General features: G+C 40.8%; 1 protein-coding gene across 9 annotated transcripts in view; it reads right to left on the minus strand.

The window, feature by feature from the left end:
* ARL15 (ADP ribosylation factor like GTPase 15) overlaps positions 1-21,240 on the minus strand; it is a 452,958-nt gene extending 431,718 nt beyond the window's left edge. For 7 of the 9 annotated variants that reach the window (XR_002339550.1, XM_021076685.1, XM_021076683.1 and 4 more), the window contains exon 1: positions 21,043-21,240. Coding sequence is in view for 7 of the 9 variants with exons in the window: in XM_021076685.1 (XP_020932344.1) it covers positions 21,043-21,225 (183 nt within the window). In the remaining 2 variants the exon portion in view is untranslated. Of the gene's footprint in view, positions 1-11,088; positions 12,702-21,042 lie in introns of those variants that run through there. The other 2 variants (XR_002339551.1, XM_021076689.1) reach the window with 2 other exon arrangements.

Below are 25,727 nucleotides of genomic sequence, written 5' to 3' on the forward strand. Positions count from 1 at the left end.
ACAGGCAAGAATATATATAAACATGTACATGTGTTAATACGATTGCAAAACAATTGTTGCAAACCATAAAACAAGCTGATGAATCGTAATAGACTGAAAGGCACATAACACAATTTTATTAAACAACTTATGATTCATTGTGTAGTACTGAAAACAAGTACACATGTAAAATCATGCCTCAAAACAAACACCTCTTCTTTTCTTTGAGCTTCTCACAAAATCCAAATAAGATCTCTACATATGAAACCAGAAATGGTAATATCCTAACTGGAAATACAAAATAAATGTCTATTGATACATACAGTTAACATTTATTAATCTCGAAATCATTAGAGAAATAAAATGAGTTTCACAAGAGAGGATTAAGATGACGGAATAGAAGGATTGGAGCTCAACTTCTCTCCTAAAAACAACACAATTCACAACTAAAGACTGAGCACTCTTCATCCAAATGGACCAGAAACCTTGGAGAAAATATCTGACTCCCGGAAGACAAAGAGGAGGCCACATCAAGAGGTAGGAGGGGCAAATACGTGATATAAACAACCCCACACCTCCCAGGTGGGAAGCTCCAGACTGAAAACTAACTGGTTCAGAGACTCACCTACAGGAGTGAGAGTTCTGAGCCCCACATCAAACCCTCACATGTGGGGATCTGGCACTGAGAGAAAGAGCCCCTGGAGCATCTGGCATTGAAGGCCAGTGGGGCTTGTGCACAGGAGCTCCATAGGACTGGGGGAAACAGAGACACCATTCTTAAAAGGTGCACACAGACTTTCACATGCACTGGGTCCCAGGGCAGAGCGAGGGCTCCATGGGAATCTGGGTCAAACCTGACTGCAGTTCTTGGAGGACATCCTGGGAAAACAGGGGTGAATGTGGCTTGTTGTGAGGGAAGGACATTGAAGGCAAAGCTCTCGGGAACATTCAGCAGCTGCCTTTCTCTGGACGTGGCCATTTTGGGAAAATCTGGCCCCACCCATCAGTCAGCACTGAGCAGCCCCAAGGCAAACAACAACACAGCCCCACCCCTCAGTAAACAGGCTACCTAAAGACCCCTCAGGCACATAGCTGCCTCCAATCCCATCCAGAGACTAAACCCCAACCACCAGAGGGATTAGAATCAGCTCCATCTACCAGTGGGCAGGCATCAGCCCCTCCCATAAGGAAGCCTACAACAAGCCCCCCATACCAACTTCAGCCACAAGGGGGGCAGACACCAGAAGTAAGAGAGGCTACAACTCTATCATCTGTAAAAAGGTCACCACACCAAAAACCTATAAACATGAAAAGACAGAACTATAACTCAGATGAGAGAGAAAGGAAAAACCCCAGAAAAGCAGCTAAGCAAGAAGGAGATTCTTAGCCTCCAGGAAAAAGACTTTAGACTGTTGATGTGGAAGATGATGCAAGACACTGGAAACAAACTGGAGGCAAAGATGGATAACTTACAGGAAACACTGAGCAAAGAGATAGAAGACATAAAACGTAAACAAGAAGAGATGCAAAATACAATAACTGAAATAAAAAATTCACTAGAAGCAGCTAACAGCAGAATACAGGAGGCAGAAGAACAAATAAGCAAGGTGGAGGACAGATTAGTAGAAATTACGGATGCAGAACAGAAAAGAGAAAAAAGATTGAAAACAAATGAAGAGAGTCTCAGAGAACTCTGGGACAACGTTAAATGCACCAACATCCGTATTATAGGGGTGCCAGAAGGAGAAGAGAGAGAAAAGGGGACAGAAAAAATATTCCAAGAGATAATAGCCAAAAACTTGCCTCACATGGGAAAGGAACCACTCACTCAAATCCAGGAAGCACAATGAGTACCACATAAAATAAACCCAAGGAGGAACACCCTGAGACACATATTAATCAAACTGACCAAAATTAAAGACAAAGAGAAAATCTTGAAAGCAGCTAGGGAAAAGAAACAAGTAACATACAGGGGAACCCCAATAAGGTTATGAGCAGATTTTTCACCAGAAACTCTGCAGGCCAGAAGGGAGTGGCATGATATACTTAACAAGGAAAAAACCTCCAACCAGGATTACTTTACCCAGCAAGGCTCTCATTCAGATTCAAAGGAGAAATCAAAACTTTCACAGATAAGCAAAAGTTGAGAGAATTCAGCAATACTAAACCAGCCTTACAACAAATACTAAAGGAACTTCTCTAGGCAGAAAAGAAAAGAGAGCAACAGGAAACAAAAATTCCACAAATGACAAGGCTCACCATATATAGTAAAGATATATATACAGTAAAGATACGAAATTATCCATGCACATTATCCACCAAAATCAGAAATCATAAGAGGTGGATACAAATGCAGAACACTGGAGATGAACTTGTAATTAAGAGAACAACAACCTAAAACAATCTCATATACATATAGACCCATATCAAACCAAAAATCTACAACTGATACACAAACAAGGACTCTCTGGAGAAGAAATATATCTCATAGTAAATAAGTGCATAATCCACCATGAAGGGGGTCATTTGACATCATTCTTGGAATGTTGAAGTCTTCTTAGATCTGATTCTGATTTCCTCTCCAAAGAATTTATGTTAATTATAATTAATGCAACTGTACAATTAAATACAGTTCTACAATTGTATTATTATTAACCATTTCTCTCCATGGTACAATGTAAGGTCTATAATGTCTTATCACCTAGAATGGTGTAATGCCTATATTGAAGAATCAACAAGATGTAACAAATTGTGAGGATATATTTATATAGTTACAATGTTTTTTAACCAATTTATGCATTTTCTATTTTACTCATTTTCAGAGGGTGTATTATTTTTGTTATTCTTACCAGTTATTCTTTTTATTATGCTATATAAAATATTTAATGGTATATAAGGCTTTCTTCTCTACAAATTTTAGTTGAATATACACAATTTTAATATAAGGCCAATTTTTAAAGAAAAATTGAAATGTAATAGATAATACTAAATAGTAAAGATGAAAGCGATACAAAATGGGATAAAGCATAGAATAAATGTCCTATTTGTCTCAGCGTATTTTCCATTCCACTTCTCCAGAGGGAGACACTTAATCTGTTTCTTAAGATCCATGATATAATAATCTGTTTGAATGTAATTGTGTTTAAATATATGTATTTTATTCTTTAAAAAAAAATATTCTGCAATAACCTGTGTGGGAAAAGAATGTCAAAGAGAATGGATGTGTGTACATGTATAACTGAATCTCTTTTGCTGTACAGCAGAAATTATCTTGTAAATCAACTACAATAAATTTTTTTAAAAAAATGAATAAATAAAATGAGTTTCACAAAGGGTGGTTATGTTATATTGTCTTTAAAATCATTAACATACAACAATAGTATATATTATGTACACATGCAAATATGATAAAAAGACAAAAACACACATGAAGATGATACCCACTAGTTTGAGGGGAGCTGTCACTACTGAGAAGGGAAGCAAAAGAAAGTGGGAGAGCAGAAGGCTTTTGCCCTAAAGTTTTTTTTATAAGAACACAGAGTTTAAGTTAAAACGGCAAAATGCTAACAATTTCAATCAGGGAGGGAGGTAGATAAAAGTGTTTTCTTGTTTTCTCTACTTGTACTCGTATTTATTAAACATAAAGCTTCAAAAGAATTGTACTTCACTTTAGCTCCTGACTCCATGTGCGGGTTGACTAGGAACAGATGCGGATCTTCTGTGCCTTAATCAATGGTCCTGGGACGGCTCCAGACTGTCATCTACTTCCCCCTGACAGGCCAGAGAAGTAGCTCTCCTATTGAAACAAGGACCCCTGGGAATCCCTCTTGGGAGAGACATGGCCACAACTGCTAGGATCTGAGCCCTCAACCCTCAAAAGAGGCAATCCAGAAGTCAAAATAGTACCCAGCAAACCTATGTACAAAGGAACCTGATAAAGGTCATGGTCCTGCAAATCCACCTTCTGACGTGGTTAGTTACTATTAAAAATCATGTCACGTGTTTGGCTGTGAGCCACAGAGCAGAGCACCAACACTTATGCACAAGGGTGAAAGCAAGAGTGGGTAAACAAACAAAAACAAAAATCAGTGAGCAAACTCTCAACTTAAGGCACAAATCCACGTACTTCCCCAACTGTAGCAGGGCCATCACTGAGTCCCCTCAAAGGCTTCTCCCAGGTGACCGGGTGATGGCAGCAATCAAGTGGCCTCTCAATTTCCAGCCCTATATCTGAATCATGGCATCTCTCACTCATCCTCTCAACACTATTCATTATTGCTAAGTAGGCAGTACTGAAAAACACTTTCAGGCATCAGCTTAGAACCTACCAGGCTGGGCTCATAGTCCAGTCCTGACATTCCACCGGTTACATGATCCTGGCCAACACTCCACCTCAGTGCCTCAAGCTTCCCCTTTTCTCAATCTATACGTCTTGCATAAGTCTGTAGTATCTAATTAATAGGACCGTTGAGAGGATTAAGTTAGGTGATGCAAAGTAAAACACTTTGCACTATACTTGGTTACATGATTCCCTATTTACCAGGCACCAGACTCAACACTGGTGATAAAAGAATGATCAAGATGGCCAAGGACCCTGCATTGATAAAGGTCACAGATTGGACAATGAAAAGATTTGTGAAGCACCCAAAGTTAAGATGGGTAACCATCTGAGCATTAAGCTAAGCGAGGGTACCCCTCTAAGCAAAATGCTCATGAAGTCAGCCCTGCTAGGAGTAAATGTACTCATTTTTGCAGATACGTGCAGAAATGAGGGTCAACAAGAACTGGGCTTCTTAGATTCAACCAAACACCAGAGGTATTTGAGGAAGAAGCCAGGGGCAGAACCACAGCATAACTACGGGACCCCCAGCCTCCAAAATAAAAGCCTATTGTTAACTCAATTTGTGAGACCTGATAAGCATTTGTTAACAAAAACGCAGTTGCTAAACGTTCCCTAAAAATCTCTCTCTCCTTCTAGTCTACCTCAAAAAACAAATCCTTTAGAATTAATATCATCAGACTTTGCCCATCTGAATTCCATATGCAAAAGGCTACTTGAGGCCCCGCGTCTAGCCAGCACAGCCCCACTTCCCAGGCAGCACTTGGTTAAGGAGCTGAGCAGACTTCAAATAAACTGATGGACAGAGCCCCAGTCTCAGGGACTTTTTCAAAAGATGACTAGGGCCTGTGGCTCTGAATGTACCCCTGAAGTGACACTAGGGAGCTGAGAATCAGGGTTGCCTGGAAACCCATGTGTGGTCACTTGATGAAACATTAGATACTGCAGGTCACCTCAGTCACCAGAGTCAGAACATCACAGGGCAGGAAGGTCAGGACTCAACCCAGTTTTTTCCATCCAGCTTTTTCCTTAACAGTCATTAGGCTGCGCCAAGCCCTCAAGTACATGGGGAACATCAGTCAGCCTGCTCCCAACCCATTGTTTCTTTACTCAAGAAGCAGCATGGGAATTTTCATGAAATACACTGTCTAAATTTCAAATGCAACCCAACAGCTTTAACACCAACGAGCGAAGAAGGCAGTGAAGAGGCAGGATTCTGGGGCCATAATCCCAGCTCTATTACTTGCCAGCTGTGTGAACTTGGGGAAATTGTACAACCTCTCTGAGCCTGGGTTTAATGCAGTACCAGTCGAAAACACATTATCTAGCACACAGTAAGTGCTCAGTAAGTGTTAATTGATTCTCCCCCACCCCCAGCACACCTACAGGTACATGGCTGAGGTGTCCTTCAGAATCCAAGCTCCCAGAGGGTGTGACTCCTGTCCCCATGGGTCCTCTCTTAGGACTCATGCAACAAGCCTGGGACAATAGAAGGTCCAGAACCAGAGCTACCGCCTTTGTATTGCAGTCCCTGCCTAATGGTATAGATCTTTGTAAAATTTTTTCTGCTATGAAAACTGTTTGCATTCTGATTATTTTTATCTTAAGATTTATCAAAAAAAGAATATCTACATGACTAAGCCAGTTGCAGTTAAGATTAAAAATGCTTGGCCTATCTCATTATTTTATGGTCAGTGTGATCATAGAACATACAAGTTATAATGGTCTTAGTGATTCAGAGTTAAAAACAGCACACTTTTGAGACACCATCAGATAAAGTCACAAATGTGCAATCCCTCCTCCTTTCCAATGGGCTCATTTAGAACCTAGTACCTGAGGGCTCTGTGTACATCACAGGTTTCTGTTCTTGGTTCATTAGCTGGTTTGCATTCTGCAAATGGTGATGGATTTGTGCTAATCCACTTATCTTCTCTCACCTGATGCTTCCCATTGACACACAAAATTTTTATTAATGACAGGGACTGCCTATGACCAAGAAATTAGGCCAAATTCACCAGCCTCTACAAGGAGGAAACCTAGAATCCTGGCCTCATGAGACCTCAAACCCAACACACATGTGCAATGATCATTATCTGACAGTTAGCATCCAAGACCAATGACACACTTTTAGTTGTCACAGTTTGAAGCCTAGCTTTGCAGGAGTTCCTGTTGTGGCTCAGCAGTAACAAAGCTGACTAGTATCCATGAGGATGCAGTTTTGATCCCTGGCCTCGATCAGTGGGTTAAGGATCCAGCCTTGCCGTGAGCTGTGGTGTAGTCACCGATGCAGCTCAGACCTAGCATTGCTGTGGCCGTGACATAGGCGGATGGCTGTGGTTCCGATTGAACCCCTAGTCTGGGAACTTCCCTATGCCGCTGGTGCAGACCTAAAGAGAAAAAAACGAACAAACAAACAAACATAGGAGAAACCTACCACAAAGCCAAGGAGCACATTAGAAGCTGCCTCCTCCCCCATGTACCCACCCAACTGTCCTGCCACAGGTTGCTGAGGAGTCATCTGCCTGCCAATCATATAGCCATGGGGATCCCAGCTGGGCATCCACCATGACTCAGCATCACGCACAAAGCAAGGGTTCCATAAATATTAAGTGGATTAAAGAAAATATCAGAATGTGGTTTTATTTTCAGGTATTAAAAAAATCCTCTAGAGTCTTGACTTCCTGCGTACCGATTGTTCGCTAAACCTTTCCTTATACTGAGACTAATTTAAAAAGAAGCCCAATATTTACCACTGAGCTCTAATAGTCATTCCACAGGAGGTATAATAGTAACAGCAACGCAACCATAGTACATCAGCGTCTTACACCTGAAAAGCAATATACTATTTATAAATCACTTTCTCTCTGTTATCTCATGTCATCAGCAGCAGCATTACACAAAGCATAAATAAATATTATTGCTACTGTTTGATGGCAGAGGTGGAAAAAGGGTAAAATCCAGACCAATCAACATGAGTCAGGGCACAAAGGATGTTAAACTGAAAGGAAATCTAGAAGGTGATCTTGTCCACTTGGTACACATGTTTTTCTATTTTAACCTGACAATTTTCTCCTACCTTCTTCAAAAAGCTCCACCCTTTGTTTTACTAGTTCTACCTGTCAGCAGAGAGAGAGAAAGATGCTGGTATCGCCTGTTGGAATAGCAGCAAAATCTTTACCCACAGACCTGACAGGTGTGAACAAGGCCCTTAAAGCCCATCATAAAAATGGGAAAAAAGATATGTGTCCTGTCAGGCAGATTCCCTTGTCAGCTGGAAAACAGACTTTTACATCAAAAACAGCCACCCAGGTTAAACCAATTATATCTTGATAATCTTCAAGTTAAAAGATACATTTTGCATTCCCCAGAGCAAAACACCTAATCCAAACAGATTTTATCTTGCCTTAGCTTAGAAACTGGAGAGTAGAACTGTCCCTTCTCGTCTCAAATTCATTCAATTCAGCAAATAAAGACTGGGCAAGGAGTAATACATATAATTATTTAGGATTAGCATATTACCATTATTCCCCTAAACTGAAATCAATAAAAACTCTGTCCTGGAGTTCCCGTCATGGCGCAGTGGTTAACGAATCCGACTAGGAACCGTTACGTTTCGGGTTCGATCCCTGGCCTTGCTCAGTGAGTTAAGGATCCGGTGTTGCCATGAGCTGTGGTGTAGGTCGCAGACACAGCTTGGATGCTGCGTTGCTGTGGCTGTGGTGTAGGCTGGTGGCTACAGCTCTGATTAGACCCCTAGCCTGGGAACCTCCATATGCTGCAGAAGTGGCCCTAGAAAAGGCAAAAAGACAAAAAAAACACTCTGTCCTAATATTGGCACTATCTCTGTCCCTCACCTTATGTCACCTCCAATTAAGAGTATTTCTTTTAAGAAACAGCAGTCACAAGGATCAGAGGGCTTCCCCATCTGTTCTAATATCCTCAACCTTAATGAAAACTGTTAAAAATAGCACCTCTACCTCTCTCTCATTTCCCTTCCTTTCCACTCTCCTCCAAATAAAAAAGGTTAAGTGATGTTATCCAGCCCAAAGAACGGACGATACACACACACACAGCTCCCTCTTCCAGCTTCCAAACAGCAACAGCAAGAAATCAAAAACACCAATTTAAAAGAAAAGAGAAGAAAAGACAGCACACACATTACTCCTATCAATGCATGGACAGGGCACTTACTCTAGTCCACAAGCTCAGCAAAATCTAAAGAGTCAAAGTCAGAATAAAAAGAGTGTATTTTCTCTGGAAGAGATAAAAGAACTTGGGTGTCGATTTTCAAAGTAAGATCCAACAAAAATTTCATTTTTTAGAAACTGGTTTTTAATAAATACCATACCCAGAGTATATGCTAGCAAATGAGTCTGAAAAGTAAGAAGCAAAGAAAGATGTGTGAAATATTTTCTCCTGAGAGCTGATAAGCAAAATTAAACACAGAAGACCACCTCAGGAGGGCTGTTTCCTTTCAACTTCAAGTTTAAGGATTTCCTTCAATGTTTTCACAGCAGATACTTGGCATGCTCATAAGAATGGACTTATTTCCTTTAACAGTTTTTTTTCTCACTGCCAATGATTAGCCAAATAATTTTGGTGAGACTGTTTCACTGCACTTCTGAATTTTAAAAAAATATCATATTTAAGAATCATATTTAGCATCCGTGAGGACGCAGGTTCAATCCCTGGCCTTGCTCAGTGAGTGGGTTAAGGATGTGGCATTGCCGTGAGCTGTGGTGTAGGCCGCAGACATGGCTCGGATCCAGCGCTGCTGTGGCTGTAGCCAGCAGCTACAGCTCCAATTCGACCCCCAGCCTGGGAGTCTCCATTTGCCTCGGGTTCAGACCTAAAAAGACCAAAAAAGAAAAAAAGAAAATCATATTTAAGGGGACAAAATGATTTTTTTTCAAGTAGGAATGCATAGGCTATGTGGGGGCATAGAAGTAAAAATTTAAAAAGGCATGTCAATTTGAGACTCATGTCATTGTGATCTTGACACAATGTTGTGAGGAAACTGACAAAAAAAATTAGTCTGCTTTTAAGGTAAAGTAGAGCCCCACATTCATCCACCCACCCTTAAACTCTCCATCCAGAAATTAACCTGAGTAAACAGACTCTTCCAATTGTTTTCCCCACTAACAGCTTTGGCACCCCAAAGACAGCTTTGTGACGCAGGCAATTTGCAAATTTAAAACTCACCCAGTAAATAAGATGATAAAACAATCAGATCTACTCCCTTTTTAGGAACTACTTAAGTCTCCAAAATTAGCTTTCAATAGTATAGGTAATATGGCCATGTCTTATTTGATAAATAGCCTCAACAAACTTTGGCTTTAATTCTAGCAGACTACAAAACAAAACCACAGAACTGTATTTTACAGAACAAACTACAAAATAAGTTAAATTCAGAAAAATCTTTAAGTAACGTTTGCCAACTCTCCTAACCTACAATGACTGCCAACCCCTTAACCTGCTTCAGCAGTGGAAGGATAATTTCCCTTTATCACAAAGAGGAAGTTTCCTACATCAACAAACGATCAAAACAGAATTTGAACTCAGAATTTTTGACTCCCCTCTGTTTACAAGGTCATGCGTTAACTTCATTCACCATTGCTCCCCACAAAACCATCAGATCAGGAAGCTTTAGGGGAAATAACCCAAATACAAGGCAGCATTACAGAAGCAGTCCTTGTCCAGCATTTCTTGACCATGAAAGCATTCAGTCTTTCTTAGTACAACATTAAACGTTAATTCCTAGAAGGCACTAGCAAATCTCTGCCAGGCCAATCTGCAGTCAGAAACTGTGCTTGTGCCCAACAAGACAGCACAGTCAGTTTTTAACCATCTACTTCAACTCTGCATTGCAATAACGGTTCTGGCTAACAAAGTAAACCTGGTAATTGTTTAGGATCGAAAACAGCCAATGTCAATGAGAAACACAAACACGCAGCTCTGGGTAAAAACAATTTCTGGAACAATACATGGTGCTTGCACAATTCCACACACACACACACAAAACAAGTCCATTCTTCAAGTAATGTTCAGTTCCAGCTTTGGGCCGACACTTTTCCCACATGAACTCAGCACAAGCCTGGCCTAAAAAGCACAGGTAGGATCCAATCCGTGCACAGGGTAAAAGTGGCATGCATCCACGGCAGGAACTGGGAAGCAATGCCTGCCCCTCTCCAGTCCAGTTCCAGCCAGGCTGCGATGTAGTTTAGTCCCGTCTACTTTATGGTAATGTGTTTTTAAAACCTTGCTGCGACCCAGGTCATAGCTTTAGAGATCTAATAACGACCAAATGACCGGAGCTGCCGGGCACTTAGTAAGCCATTCTAGTTATGGTTCTTTAATAGCACCTGGAGTTCTGCTAAAGGGAGAGAGGAAAACTCCTGCTTCCTCACAAAGTCCTCTGCAGGAGCGCAGCGAGAAGCAAAGAACCTGACCGCTGGCAGGGGACGCCCCACTACCGCGGCTTCATCTCTCAGGGACCCCCCCACCTCGGCGCGCCCCTCGCCTCAGCGGCACCGCTGGCCCGGGCCGCACCTTTACCTGTCAGCCTCACCACCCTCTCCTAGCTGCGGCTCCGCCGGCTCGGCTGCCGCCCCGCCGAATCCCGGCACAGCTCAAGAGCTGGCAGAGGGAGCAAGAACCCAAAAGGCATCCCATCCCAAAGAAAGAAAGCAAAAACGCTGTTCCCCCAGGCGGAGGGACATCGTGCACATAGGGATCCGAGAGGCGACACGCCACCCCTGCCCCACACCTACCAGATAATCCATGTACAGAAACGCCTCAGTTATCCGGAGATCAGACATCCGGCACCCTAGAGCATCCGGAACGGCTCCGAACCCGGAAAAAAAAGAAGCGTCTCTGGCTGCGAACGAGCAGCCCCTGAAAAAGCCAGCAACAACGAAAATAGCCGAGAGCAGCCGAAGAGCCGAAGATTACACAAGGGGCGCGGGGATTGGCCAGGCGGGCGGGCAGAAGGCAAGGCGAGTCCTCATTGGCTACAACTCCTATAAAAGGCAGGCCACTGCGGGTGGCAGTGGAGAAGCGCGGGAGCGGTGAGGGCGCTGGTTCCTGTGAGGAGGGCGGAGGGGCGGGGGCTAGGGTGGCGCGGGCGGAAGAGCGTGCGGAGAAGAGCAGAAAATCGGCCTGTGCTACCGCCGCCCGAGTTCTGTGTGCTTCTGTAGCCTCCAAGTTGGGTGGATCGGAGCCAAACTGTACTCCAGGGCAGGAGAGCCTTCGTCTCTCCTCCGACCACCCCGTAGGAAGCTCTCGCTGAAACGTGGAAGGCTTAGCAGCCACCGATACTTCATGCCCCTGTCCAGAGGGCTTTCCCAAAGGCCCTGCGGCCTCGGGACTGCGCCGTCAGTTAGGAAATTTAAGAAGGTATACTGAACTGACAAGCCTGTGACTAGGGGGCGGCCCCTCATCTTCAGAATGTGAAGCTGAGAAGGCAGACAGCTCCAGCCTGCTGTCCCTGGGGTATACGGAAGCCCTGCACAGCGCGCCAGAGGTAATCCAGGAGACTCCCTTTTACCAGAAGGCTAAATTGCCCCAGGAGAATTCGCACTTCACCAACGTGAAATGAAAAGGAAAAAAAAGTTGAAGGACCCTGTATAAGTCGGTTGTGGGCTTGAGACACTCAGGAAGCAGGAGCTGTGTCAGATCTTTGCGTGCTTTGTGTCCAATTACACTCTGCCCAAGTCTATTGCCCCTGAAGAAAAAAGAAGGGCTCTGAAAAGACCCAAGTAATAGTGTTTGTGACCCAGTGTCATTACAAACGGTCTAAGTATCTACTAGCATATGCACTTGAAATGTGTGCATTTCCTAGTAAGTAATGTGGAAGTTGTCACTGGGATTTCAGTACGTCATTAAGCTTGTGGGTTGGGGGCTGGGAGCCTGAATCAGACTGGAGTCTAGATACAAATACTCGATTTTTTTCGAAGGTTATGAGAGCCAACTGAGCAGTGCTAGGCACACCCATCTTATCAGGCTCAAGTGACTTAGGTGCCCCACTCCCTACCCCTCCAGCATTTGAGGAGGATGAAGGATTGCACTCACTTGTGTGAAGATCTTCCAAGTAATGTTTCAGGAGTCAACTTCATTAACTGAAATCTTTCTGAAAAGACTGCTTCTACCAGTTGTTTTGGGGATTGAGTTTTTATTTTCCTCCTAACTTGGCACCTTCTATATCCTCAGGAAATTTCCATAAAATAAGCTTCCCCAGGGTTTCCAAAACAGTTCTGTGAGATAACCGTGGAATTCACCCTAGATGTGTAGATAAACCCAGAAGGGAGTGTAGCGCTCTTAGAGGGGACTCCAGACTGACGAGCACGTGATGTGGGGAATCTCATCTCTGAACCTGTTTCCTTGGCTGCAAAATGAAAATTCCTATGGTCAGAGGGTTTTTTTGAAGGAACTAAAGGTGTATAAATATACATGCAGTCAGTACAGAGCTTAATTTTGTTTAGCAATTTATAGACAAGGCAGTGTGTAAATAAGAAATCATAGTTCTGAAGAAATTACAGTGAGTTTTTGCCTATGCAGGAGTTAACTTAATAGCATCTAGCCATTAGATCCAATTTTGAGTGTTTTTGGCATGCTGTTAGGTCAAACATGTGTAGGTTTAGAAGAGATTTTCGAGGAGTTCCCATTGTGGCTCAGAGGTAACAAACCCAACTAGTATCCATGAGGGTGTGGGTTCAATCCCTGACCCTGATCAGTGGGTTAAGGATCTGTCATTGCAGTGAACTGTGATATAAGTTGCAGACATGGCTCAAATCTGGTATTGCTGTGGCTGTGGTGTAGCCAGCAGGTGCAGCTCCATTTGACCCCCAGCCTGGGATCCTCCATATGCTGCAGATGCAGCCCTAAAAAGACCAAAACACACACACAGATTTTGATGGAATTCCCATTGTGGCTCAGTGATTAACAATTCCGACTAGGAACCATGAGGTTGCGGGTTCAATCCCTGGCCTTGCTCAGTGGGTTAAGGATCCAGCATTGCCATGAGCTGTGGTGTAGTTTGCAGACGCAGCTCAGATCTCGTGTTGCTGTGGCTCTGGCATAGGCCAGCGGCTACAGCTCTGATTCAACCCCAAGCCTGGGAATTTCCATGTGCTGCAGGTGTAGCCCTAGAAAAAGAAAAAATAAAATTAAAAAAAAAAAAGATTTTGAGCTGGCTATTAGTTGTGATCTACCATAAACCTGTCGTACAATTGGTTATAGCTGCAGAAGTTAAAGCCTCTCAAACTTGCTAGCAAAAGCAATTCACCCAAAGAACTGTTTGAACTTTTTTCCTCTCTCTATATAAGCACATTGCAAATAAGAATTAGCAAAAAAAGGAGTCTCCCATCATGGCACAGTGGAAACAAATCTGACTAAAAACCATGAGGTTGCAGGTTCAATCCTTGGCCTTGCTCAGTGGGCCAAGGATCCGGCATTGCTGCGAGCTATGGTGTAGGTCACAGACATGGCTGGGTCTGGTGTTCCTGTGGCTGTGGCATAGACCGGCCACTACAGCTCTGATTACATCCCTTAGCCTGGGAACTTCCATATGCCAGTGGGTGTGGCCCTAAAAAGAAAAAAAAAGTTAGCAAAGAAATACCTTTTGGTCCACTGCCTTACTGATATGTCTAGACTACTGTCAAGTAAGGCTCTGAAGTGGCCTGTGAGTTTCTGTGCAAGAGAAGGTGACCACTCAGGAGCAGTTGGCTTCTGCATTCCTTTAAAAGCTAACCTTAGAGAAAAAGAATCCTGAACAGGTCATCAGGATAAATACAACTCATGCTACCTCTCGGAGTAAGTGAGGAAATGAACTTGTAATGGAAAATTTCCAGAGGCTACACCATAGTACTCATGTTATTCCACACCATTTGCATATTCATTCTGACTGGCACCATGAAAAACTTTGTTGAGTGTGATGTTAGAAGAATCATATTGCCTTTTGGAAAAGGATCTTTGTAAAAACCTAAAGTTTCAGAACACCATATGGAGCACATTTTTCTAATTATGTTAATCTTTGGGATGTTAATGTGTCCACCCTTATGCAGAGGAAAGAGGTTAACTTATGTTGGTATGAACTGATAATATACTACTTGCTACATGAAGTTCTGAAGTTCTGGCCTCAGCTTATAGTTGATTCCAGTAACTACCCCAACGCACCCCTTTAGATAAAAAAAGTGTAAAGGTTACATTGCATTCATTCAATCTACCCCTACTGTATGCCAAGTAAAAGGCTGCAGTCTTGAATAAGACATGATCTCATTAATATAGTACAGCCTTTGCTCTCAGTAAAAAGGACCGTCTTCCAGATGCTCAAGAAAATATGTATGAACTCATGTGGCAGTTGTATTACTACACATACTCTGAAGGAAAAGGCCATCACTATTGCTTGTAAAAAGCAAGGAGAATTTTTTTTTGACAGTCCATACTCTACAATTTCATAAAGAGGACTGGCTAGCCTGATTTTTTGGGAGGAAAGTTTTGTTAAATTGTTACTTGTAGGAAACACAAACAGATGCATTTTTGCAACTTGGTCTCCCAAATTTTAACATCCAGAAAAGCCAACATAGTAGATGGCTATTCCTATCTATTCCTTTTTCATTTGTTCATCATGTACAGAAGAATACTGTCTTTACTGGTTTCTTTATCATGCACACTCAATATATTAAGTTCACCCTTTCCTGAAACTCCCCATAAAAGTTTAATGGCTATGTAAGTCTCTGTATTAACATAATATGTTAACAAATCCCTCTTTTAGATTTTATTGTTATAAATATTGCAGTGAATATTTATATATGTTTGCTTATAAAATCACATCTGTCCTGGAGATAACATTTCTCACAGTGGAATTATGATACCACTAGGGTGTAAGAACATTTTATTACTTCTCTTTCCCATACCCCAACTCCAAAGTAGGAAATAGTAATGTTGCTGCATTCTAGCCTCGAGTATAGTATTCCTTAGTAGCTGAGAGATGGTATCTTTCCTAAGAAGTAACTCTTAAACCATGGACACTCCTTTTTCAGAGAAAGTAGAGCCATCTAGACAATGAATTCTGCAGGGGTAATCAGAAACACTGTTTGCTCATTTACTGCCTCCAATAATTCTTGCCTCACCTTAAAATTCTTTAGGCCCTGTACTTCCCCTCTCCCCTCAAGTGGTGGCCTTGACCCACACACACCCCACCTGTCATTTAGCCTAGTTCCTTTTCTCTACTTCCTAAACCTAAACAAAGTACCACTCTGTCCTAAAAGATGAACTTCACCAGAGTGGGGTGCCCGCACATGAAGCTGCTAGCAGAAAATTCATGAATGGAAGAGGTCAGAATGAGGTTGGGGGAGCAAAGACTTATTCTAAAAATATAACTCACTTCTTCCAAAAAGGATTTGTTGGGTCTTGGAATAATAAAGCAAGATAAAAATTTAAAGCAAGATTTAAAATGAAGATTCACCACTTAAAAGTGGTAAGTAATTATACCAGGAAGATGTAAATAGACCTTGCAAGCAACCACTATTTAGACACTGAATATAAAGAATCTGGAGTTCCCTTGTGGTATAGCAGTCTAAGGACCCGGCGTGGTCACTTGCAGCAGCTCAGGTCACTGCTGTGATATGTATTTGAGATTCTCAGCTCAAGAACTTTGCCAATGTAAACCCCTCTTAATTCCTCCCAAAGTTCATTTAATCTCTTAGACACAATACTGCATGGCTGATTTTCTTAGGTTCCTACTGATACCCTAACAAGTTAGCACTAATTGAATGACTTAAAAGACAAATTTATTCTCTTCCAGTTCTACAAAGCAGAAGTCCTGAGACTTATGGGGATAAAATCTTTTGTTGGTAGAGCTGGTTCCTTCTGGAGGTCCCAAAGCAGAATTCCTTGTCTCTTCAGCTTCTTGGGACATTCCTTAGCCTGGGGTCACATTGCCTTCTCTTTTGTAATCTTATCTCCTTCTGCCTCATCTTTAAGGACAATCATGATTGCATTTAGGGCTTACCCAGATAATCCAGGATAAATTCCCCATCTCAAAATCCTTAATTTATCATCTCTGCAGAGTCCCTTTTGCCGTAGAAGGTAACATTTACAGGTTCTAGAGATAGAACTTTTTATCTTTGCAGTCATCATTCAACCTACCACACTGATCTTATGCACAAAATGCTAATACTTCCATGAAAATTCAAAGTGACAAGCAGAATTTACAAATACCCAAGAAATCAGAAAATTTGGAATAAAACTTCCAACTTTGTGAAGAATTTGATTACTTAATGCAGCACTATGGTCCTTTCCAACTCTATGCATGTAGCCTGGTTACTTCTTTTTTGTTTTGTAATTTTTTCTTTTCTAGGGCTTCTCCTGAGGCATATAGAGGTTCCCAGGCTAGGGGTCTAATCAGAGCTGTTGCCGCCGACCTACACCAGAGCCACAGCAACGCCGGATCCCCAACCCACCAAGCAAGGCCACAGATCGAACCCGCAAGCTCAACCTCATGGTCCCTAGTCAGATTCGTTAACCACTGAGCCACAACGGGAACTCCCCAGCCCAGTTACTTCTTATATAGCATTTAAGTTTATCTTCCCAAAGTGTCTCATCTACCTCTATTATGCTTTTTTGAACATAGCTTTATTGATATACAGTTCACATACCATACAATCCACCTATTTAAAAGTATACAATTAAAGGGAATGTAAATTGGTGCAACCACTGTGGAAAACAGTGTGGAGATTCCTCAGAAAACTAAACGTAGAACTACCATTTGATCCAGCAATCCCACTCCTGGGCATCTATGCAGAGAAAACCATGACTCGAAAAGACACACATACTCCAGTGTTCATTGCAGCACTCTTTTCAATAGCCAAGACATGGGAACAACCTAAATGTCCATCGACAGAGGAGTGGATCAAGAAGATGTGGTACATATGTATTACTCAGCCAATAAAAGGAAAGAAATAACCATATTTGCAGCAACATGGATGGACCTAGAAATTATCAAGCGAAGTGAAGTCAGTCAGACAATGAGACACCAACATCAAATGCTATCACTTACATGTGAAATCTAAAAAAAGGACACAATGGACTTCTTTGAAGAACAGACTCAAAGACTTTGGAGGACTTATGGTTTCCAAATGAGACAGGTTGGGGGGTGGGGGGATGCACTGAGGTTTTGGAATGGAAATACCGTAAAATTTGTTTGTGGTGATTGTTGTACACCTATAAATGTAGTAAAATTCATTACATAAAAAAGTATACAATTAAGTGCCTTTTAGTGTAGGTACAGATTTGTACCATTACTATAGTCAATTTTCTAGTATTTTCATCACCTCTAAAAGAAATCCTGAAGGTTTTAGCTGTCACTTCTACCTCCTACCCCCAGAAGACCAGAATCCATTTTTCTGTCCTTCTAATTTCCTCATTCTGGAACTTATGAATGGAATCATGCAGTATATGGTCTTTTGTGACTGGCTTTTTTCCCCACTTGCCATAGTATTTAAGGTTCATCCATATCATACCATGTCCACTGCTTTCTATGGCCAAATAATATTCTATTGTATGGATATAACATTTACCCATTTGTCCATTGATGGCCATTTGGGCTGTTTCCACATTTCAGTTATTATGAATAATGCTGTTTTGTTGTACCTTTGGTCTCCATTTTTTTTGATGACATCAATATGAAGTTTTTCTTCGGTCCTGTTTCTCTCTTTTCTTTTCCTTCCTCACCAATAGCTAGACTTTCTACTGTTCTGTCATTTCTAGAATTGGTCAAATATGAATGCTATCTCCTTCCTCTAACATTTAACTATGAGTTCTTATAAAAAACTGTTTTGCTTCTCATAATTTTTATTAGTCTTTCACTCTCCACAACTTTTGAACCCCACTAGTTTTTCTAGTCTAAGAATATTGAAGGATAAAATCTGATTATAATTGTACAATGTTTAGGGTAGTTTTGAATCTTCTGTGAAATGAAACATCTGCACTACTTTATCTTGCATGAAAGAATAGCATGCTACCTTCTTTGAAAGTCTTTGAATAACGAAGATCCTAAGCCCTACTTGATAGCCATATTATAAGGAAATAAGGACGGTAAACCAGAAAAATCAGCTATTTATCATCAACTATAACATATGCTCATTGTGGAGTTCCCGTTGTGGCACAGCAGAAACAAATCCAACTACGAACTATGAGGTTGCTGCAGGTTCGATCCCTGGCCTCCTCAGTGGGTTAAGGATCTGACATTGCCTTGAGCTGTGGTGTAGGTCGAAGACACGGCTCAGATCCTGTGTTGCTGTGGTGTAGGCCGGTGGCCGTAGCTCCGACTGGACCCCTAGCCTGGGAACCTCCATATGCTACAGGTGCAGCCCTGAAAACAAACAAACAGAAAACCACACACACACACAACCACCTTATTTCTTGATAGTTATTTCAACATGTGAAAAAATGCTTTTTGAAAAATAAAGATGCTTTCAAGACTGAGATCAGCCACTTAAACTCATATTAAAAGATCAATTCTGACTGGAAATTAACCAAACCTTAAAAACCAATTGCCATTGGATTAGAAGTCTGTTTTCAAGAAACAGATTGTAATATGTCCTTAGTATACCCTAATCAAGAACATATTAAAACATAGTTCAAGATAATGAAATGTAATATATTAATTCCCTAGGAACTTTAATAATGTTAAAAAGACCTAGTCATTTTTTATTACTCAAATGACTTTATCACATTTGTAATTATATAATGATAATAATCCAATTTTACAGGATTTCCTTCCCATAACCCAAGAAGACCTAGTCATTTCTTTTAAAAATTACAACTTAAAAACCTTCTGTAAACAAACTGACATGCCTGCCTTCATAACACCTATGACCCCAAAAGCCAAATCATATCTTTTACAGTCTCAAAGTTGACAATTCAGATCATTCTTGTAAATGATAGACACTTTTTTACTGTTTAAATTGTTTTTATTGTTTTATTTTTCTGAACATCTTCTCTTCCTCAAAGACTTTATAGATACTGTGTTTCATGTTGGTACAAGTTGGGCCTTCAGGGAAGCAAACACTGACAAAGAATTAGAAATACAGAAGGTTTATTAACATACAGCACCTGTGAAAGAAAATAGCTGTGGGATTAAGATGGGGGTAGCAAGTAACCACAGAACATTATACACACCTAACAAAGCCTCTACTGGGAACTCCCAAGCAAAAATTGCCCAATAGAGACGACCAAGCTGGGCAGAAACAGCTAGACCTTTGTACCAGCAACTTGTTTCGTCATTGGTTGAGGGGGCAACTTCAAGAAGGAAGAATCCCAAGAAAAGTACCAACCCCAAGGTTGAAGCAGAGCCTGAAAGAGCTGACAGCTGCAAACTATCAGCTCATTACACGCCAGGCAACTGCATGAGTCCTTTCTTGAATTTTGCTTCTCCTTGTCAGCTGCTTGTGGTATGTGAACTTCTTTCGGTAGCCTAGCTTGGTACCTTACATATAGCCCTTACACCATTCAAGACTGGTGGGTTGCTAAGCATGTGGACTTTGCCATTTACTACAACCAACCCTGTTGTGTCATTGTGTCACTGCTTGAACATACTTAGTACCTTCTGAGATGGGCAGCTCTGAGAGTGAAGAGAAAAGTTAACAAATCCACCTGACCCCACAATCAACATCCTGAAATCTCACAGCAAAAGTCAGATGAAATAAAGTTCCCAGTACCACATATTAATAAGATAAAGAATTTCCTTCCCTATTTACAGAGTAACTCTTCACCCCTTTGACTGCTGTAGAAGTATTAAGACAACTCCCTCACCTCCATTTGGCAGTAAAAGAATGAGATCCACAAAGATAGAATTAGAGACATGAGCTTATGAGAGATGAACCATTTTGTAAGATAGTGGCTACAGAGGTGGCAGTTAACAAGACAGAACAGAGAAAAGGTTGACTCCTCAATTCTTGAGTGGAGAAAGCCAGAGAGAAGCAAGCCGATTCCCGCTACAGGGCTCCCAGCAGCTCAGGGAAAAGAAGCACCTGAGGCTGAAAATACCAAACTGGCGTGAGTCTTATTTTTTGCTGTTGTTGTTTTTAATTTTTATTTTTGGCCACTCTTGTGGCATTTTGAACCCACACTGCAGCAGCGTCTCAAGCCACAGCAGTAACACCACCATATCCTTAATCCACTGTGCCACAAGAGAACTCCAGCTGTGAGTCTTAAAGACTCACTTGAGCCCATTGATCTGCCCCACTCTGCAAAGCCAGGTCACCATCCCACCAGTGCCCTGAACAAAGACCAGCATGAAAGTTTCCTTCTGAGATTAAACTGGAAAGGGTTTGACCTCACAGATACCAGGTAGAACCTAAAAGCAAAGAGTAAATTCAGTAGGAGTAGAAGAAAGCTAAGGAAATCACCAAAAAGGTAAATGAAAAGCAGTTGGGTAAAGGAAATTAGCATATCAACCTGGAGACATAAAACCCACTTAGATGTTTCAAAACAAAGAAAGAAAAACAGTAATGCTGGTGGGAAGAAATTATCAAGTAATTCTAGCAAAGCTTCTATAACCCAATTTTCAGACCCAAAACACCACAAATGTGCACAACTTTAAGTGAAAAAGACACATTACCATTAAAGAAATAGCAATTTTAAAACCTTCCTACAGAAGCGCCACGCCACAGTGTACAATCAAGTTCTAATAAACAATCCAGAACAAAAAGTTCCAATCTTACAGCTATTCCAGAGTTGGTCTCTTCTGAGGCCTCTCTCCCCAGCCGGCAGACACACGCCTTCTCCGAGTCCTCACCTCCACCGATGCGTACCCCCCTAACGTGGGCTGCTCTTTGCGGCCTAAAGCTCCTCCCCTTATAAAGGCTCCAGTCAAATTGGCTTAGGGTCCACCATGACCTCCTCATTTTTACTTAATTACCTCCTCAACAGCCCTATCTGCCTACCCAATCACTATCTGAGGTACGGGGGTTAGCACTTGAACCTGTGTATTTGGGGGTGGGAGTAGGCAATTCAGCCCTTAACAACATTCCAGGTTGGCAATATATTCAGATTGTGAGGGATAGTTACAAAAACCTTACACAAGTGTATTCAATGATACAACATTTAAAAGCCTTTGCTTTAAAGTCAGGAAAAAGATAAGGGTGCCAATTATCACTGCTTCTGTGCTGTTATAGCAAAGGCCCTGGACAGCATTATCAGACAAAAATATAAACAATAAAAATGGAAAGAAGCAAACAGCTCATCTGCAGATTGTGGTCGTGTGTGTAAAACACAAATCTACATATCAGTTATTAAAATGAAAAAATCGTGTTACTCCTTAAAAATCAATATAAAATTGGGTTTCTAGTTACTTAGCAACAAAGTTAGGAGATGTATTTTATTTTTTTAATTTTTTTATTTTTGGAAAGAACACTTTTATTTATTTATTTATTTATTTTTCATTTTTTTATCTTTAATTTTTTTAACAATGATCATCACAATCCAGTTTCACAGGATTTCCATCCCACAACCCAACCACATCCCTAAACCCCCCAAACTGTCTCCTCTGGAGACCATAAGTTTTTCAAAATCTGTGAGTCAGCATCTGTTCTATAAAGAAGTTCAGTCTGTCCTTTTTTCAGATTTCACATGTCAGTGAAAACATTTGATGTTGGTGTCTCATGGTATGGCTCACCTCACTTAGCATGATAATTTCTAGGTCCATCCATGTTGCTAAAAAATGCCAGTATCTCGTTCCTTTTAATGGCTGAGTAATATTCCATTGTGTATATGTGCCACATCTTCTTGATCCACTCCTCTGTCGATGGACATTTAGGTTGTTCCCATGTCTTGGCTATTGAAAAGAGTGCTGCAATGAACACTGGAGTATGTGTGTCTTTTCGAGTCATGGTTTTCTCTGCATAGATGCCCAGGAGTGGGATTGCTGGATCAAATGGTAGTTCTACGTTTAGTTTTCTGAGGAATCTCCACACTGTTTTCCACAGTGGTTGCACCAATTTACAATCCCACCAACAGTGCAATAGGGTTCCTTTTTCTCCAGGAGATGTATTTTAAAATAACCTTTAAAGTAGAAATTCTAAAGGCACCTAAACATAATCCTTACGACCATAGGATTGTGAGAGAAATCTAAAACTTGAATACATGTGATGTTCATGGATGGAAAGACTGTTTTAGAGGTGTAATTCTCAAGTTGATGTATCAATTCAACATGATAACATTCAAAATCACAGAGGGTATTATGTCGAAACACTTCTTAACTACCCTTAATTTGAAGATAGTGCCCTCCTCTCTGTGGCTGAAGCACTTATGCATATTTATATGCTGGTATTTATCATGCTGTTTTGTGTATAGTTGTTAACAGTATACGTGCTATAGCCAGCTGCCCGGGTTTGAATCTTAGCTTTACCTCTTTCCAGTTCTGTGACCTCAGGCGTGTTACGTAACTTCTCTGTAACTTATTTACCCCATTTGATAGATAAGGAAACAAACGCATACATCACTGGGCTATTAGGATTAATAGTTACTGTTATGCATTTAGAACAGTGCCTGGCACATAGTCAGCGTTGTGTAACTGTTGGATGCTGTTACTGTTTCTGTTTTCTCTCTCACTAGGCTCAGTTCCTTAAAGGAAGGACACAGTGTCTCACTGGTTCGCCCAGCCACATAGTATATAGACTTCAGCACCTGGCCCATATGTATTATGTTAGGCGCACAGTTACGTAACACAAAGTAAATTGGTGGTGGGGGCTGGGGGTCATCCATGTGCCTGAAGTGTGTCATGTTTGAAGAAGCCAGAGTCGAAGTTCCTGCCATGACACAGTGGGTTAAAAATCCGACGGCATTGCCACAACACTGTAAGTCAACCATACTTTAATAAAATATGTATATGTTTAAGATTAAAAGAAAGAAAACTAATCTGACTGCAGCTGCTCTGGTCACTGTGGAGGTGCAGGTTTGATCCCCGACCGGCCCGGCTCAGTGGGTTAAAGGATCCAGTGTTGCCGCAGCTGCAGTGCAGGTCAAAGTTGTGGCTTGGAATTCAGTCCCTGGTCAGGGAACTTCCATATGCTGCAGGCGCAGCCATAAAATTAAAAAAAAAAAAAAAAAAAAAAGAAAGAAAGAAAGCAAGCAAGCAAGCAAGCAAAAGAAGAAGAAGCCTGAGTCAAAGGCCTAAGGTATTTGAAAGCGGAAATCACTACTTGTGTCTTGAACATTAAATGCCCAAATCATGATCAATAGCAACATTTGGGAGAATAACCCTTCTAATTACCTCATACTTCTTAGCTGTGTGGAAGCCTTTGTTTACAAAATGCCTGAGATTCTTCTAACACACAATTAGATGCTGAGCCATAATGGGAACTCCCTTTAATAAGTTTTTTTTTTTTAACTCTAACATGGTCTTTTTATTTTCTCTCCTTCCTTTTCATGCCATTAAAACAAAGCAAAACACAACACAACAACAAACCTCTCAGCATTTTGTCCCCTTATGACTTGAGTTCACATGTCCTAGATTCAAGATTATTTTCCTAAAGTTCTGGAATCTCTTGAGAAGACTAAAACTGCTATTTTTTTTTTGAAATTTTATTTATTTGTTTTTTACATAATAAAATACGTATATTGAAACACAATTACATTCACACAGATTATTATATCATGGATCTTAAGAAAGAGATTAGGTGACTCCCTCTGGAGAAGTGGAATGGAAAATATGCTGAGACAAATAGGAAATTTATTCTATACTTTATCCCATTTTGTATGGCTTTCATCTTTGCTATTTAGTATTATCTATTACATTTCAATTTTTCTTTAAAAATTAGCATTATATTAAAATTGTGTATATTACAGAACTAAAATTTATAGAAAAGAAAGCCTTATATACCGTTCAATATTTTATATAGCATAATAAAAAGAATAACTTAACTGGTAAGAATAACAAAAATAATACACCCTCTGAAAGTAAGTAAACCTTTAATAAGTTTTAATAGAGGCTTTCCTGTATGAAAATTTGTTGTGTTGTCACATGTATTTTTTGAATTCACATGTTCTTAAACATTTCGAGAGTAATTTATCTAATTTTAGGATTGTAGTGTGTCAAATCATTTTCATAAAATGCTGTTTGATATCTTGAAAAGTGAATATTTTGTTATTGCTTTGTGCTGAAAGATGCCCTAAGAACAATACCATTTATACCCGTGACTGATGCTCCTCCACATGCCCAGAAATTGTAGCCTTTTCCTGAGAGATCTAAGCAAAGAAATAAAGCCCCATCCATCATAATAACCAAGCATCTAATGACTGTTAATAATTTCTCATAAGAATGCTGAGGCTGAGAGAAAAAAAGTGCAATACTCAATTTCTTAATTTTGAATAAGAGTTGCACATGGTTTCAATATAATTATAATTTCCTTTTCTTACTATAAATAAATAGTTGACTTAATGAAGTGTCCCTGTGGAAAGAGAAGATTTGTTTATCCTGCCATAACATGAGGGAGTTATCTGAGTCTCCAGCCTTCCTATTAAAGAGGATCTCATCTGGGCTCTAATACTTTTTTTTTTTTTTTTTTTGTCTTTTTGCCTTTTCTAGGGCTGCTCCTGCAGCATATGGAGGTTCCCATGCTAGGGGTCTAATCGGAGCTGTAAACACCGGCCTATGCCAGAGCCACAGTAATGCAGGATCCGAGCTGCGTCTGCGACCTACACCACAGCTCATGGCAATGCCAGATCCTTAACCCAGTGAGCAAGGCCAGGGATCAAACCCACAACCTCATGGGTTCCTAGTCGGATTCGTTAACCACTGAGCCACGCCGGGAACTCCAGGGCTCTAATACTTTTTAAAAGGATATGAACTGAGTTCTCACTTAACATTCGTGAATTCAGATTCAGGACTATCATGAACCAGGCAACATTTGCTACTTTTCTTCTTTTCCTTCTAAATAGGTCCTAAAAATTGGAGACCAATGAGGATTATTGGCATAAGAAAAAAATAGATATTGTTTTTCTTGATAACTTGAATTAAAGCATGGTTTATATCTGAATACTTTGTACTCTGGAACATTTAATCTAGTAGTTACTGTTATCAAAGCAATATGTCGTATGGAGAATATTTATAAAAATGTTACTATGAGGTTGAGACTGAAAGTAGTTTTTCCAACACAGCGCCTTCTTATAATAATTTGTAAGCCTTTCACTTTGGCATAATCAGAGCTCAACCTAGTTGTATGTTCACAATACATATTTTGGCTGCAAAGAGAAGTGCAGTAATCCTGCACTTCTATGCATGGGCATCTGTCAAAGAGAGAAATTGTCTTATGTCACTATGTAGCACACAAAGTTTTGTTTGCCCACTGGAGTGTGGACAAGGCTTTCATAGATGGAAGTGGTCCAGTGGGCCAAGCAGCCAAACAAA

Source organism: Sus scrofa, chromosome 16, assembly GCF_000003025.6.
Source record: "Sus scrofa isolate TJ Tabasco breed Duroc chromosome 16, Sscrofa11.1, whole genome shotgun sequence".
NCBI lineage: Eukaryota > Metazoa > Chordata > Mammalia > Artiodactyla > Suidae > Sus > Sus scrofa.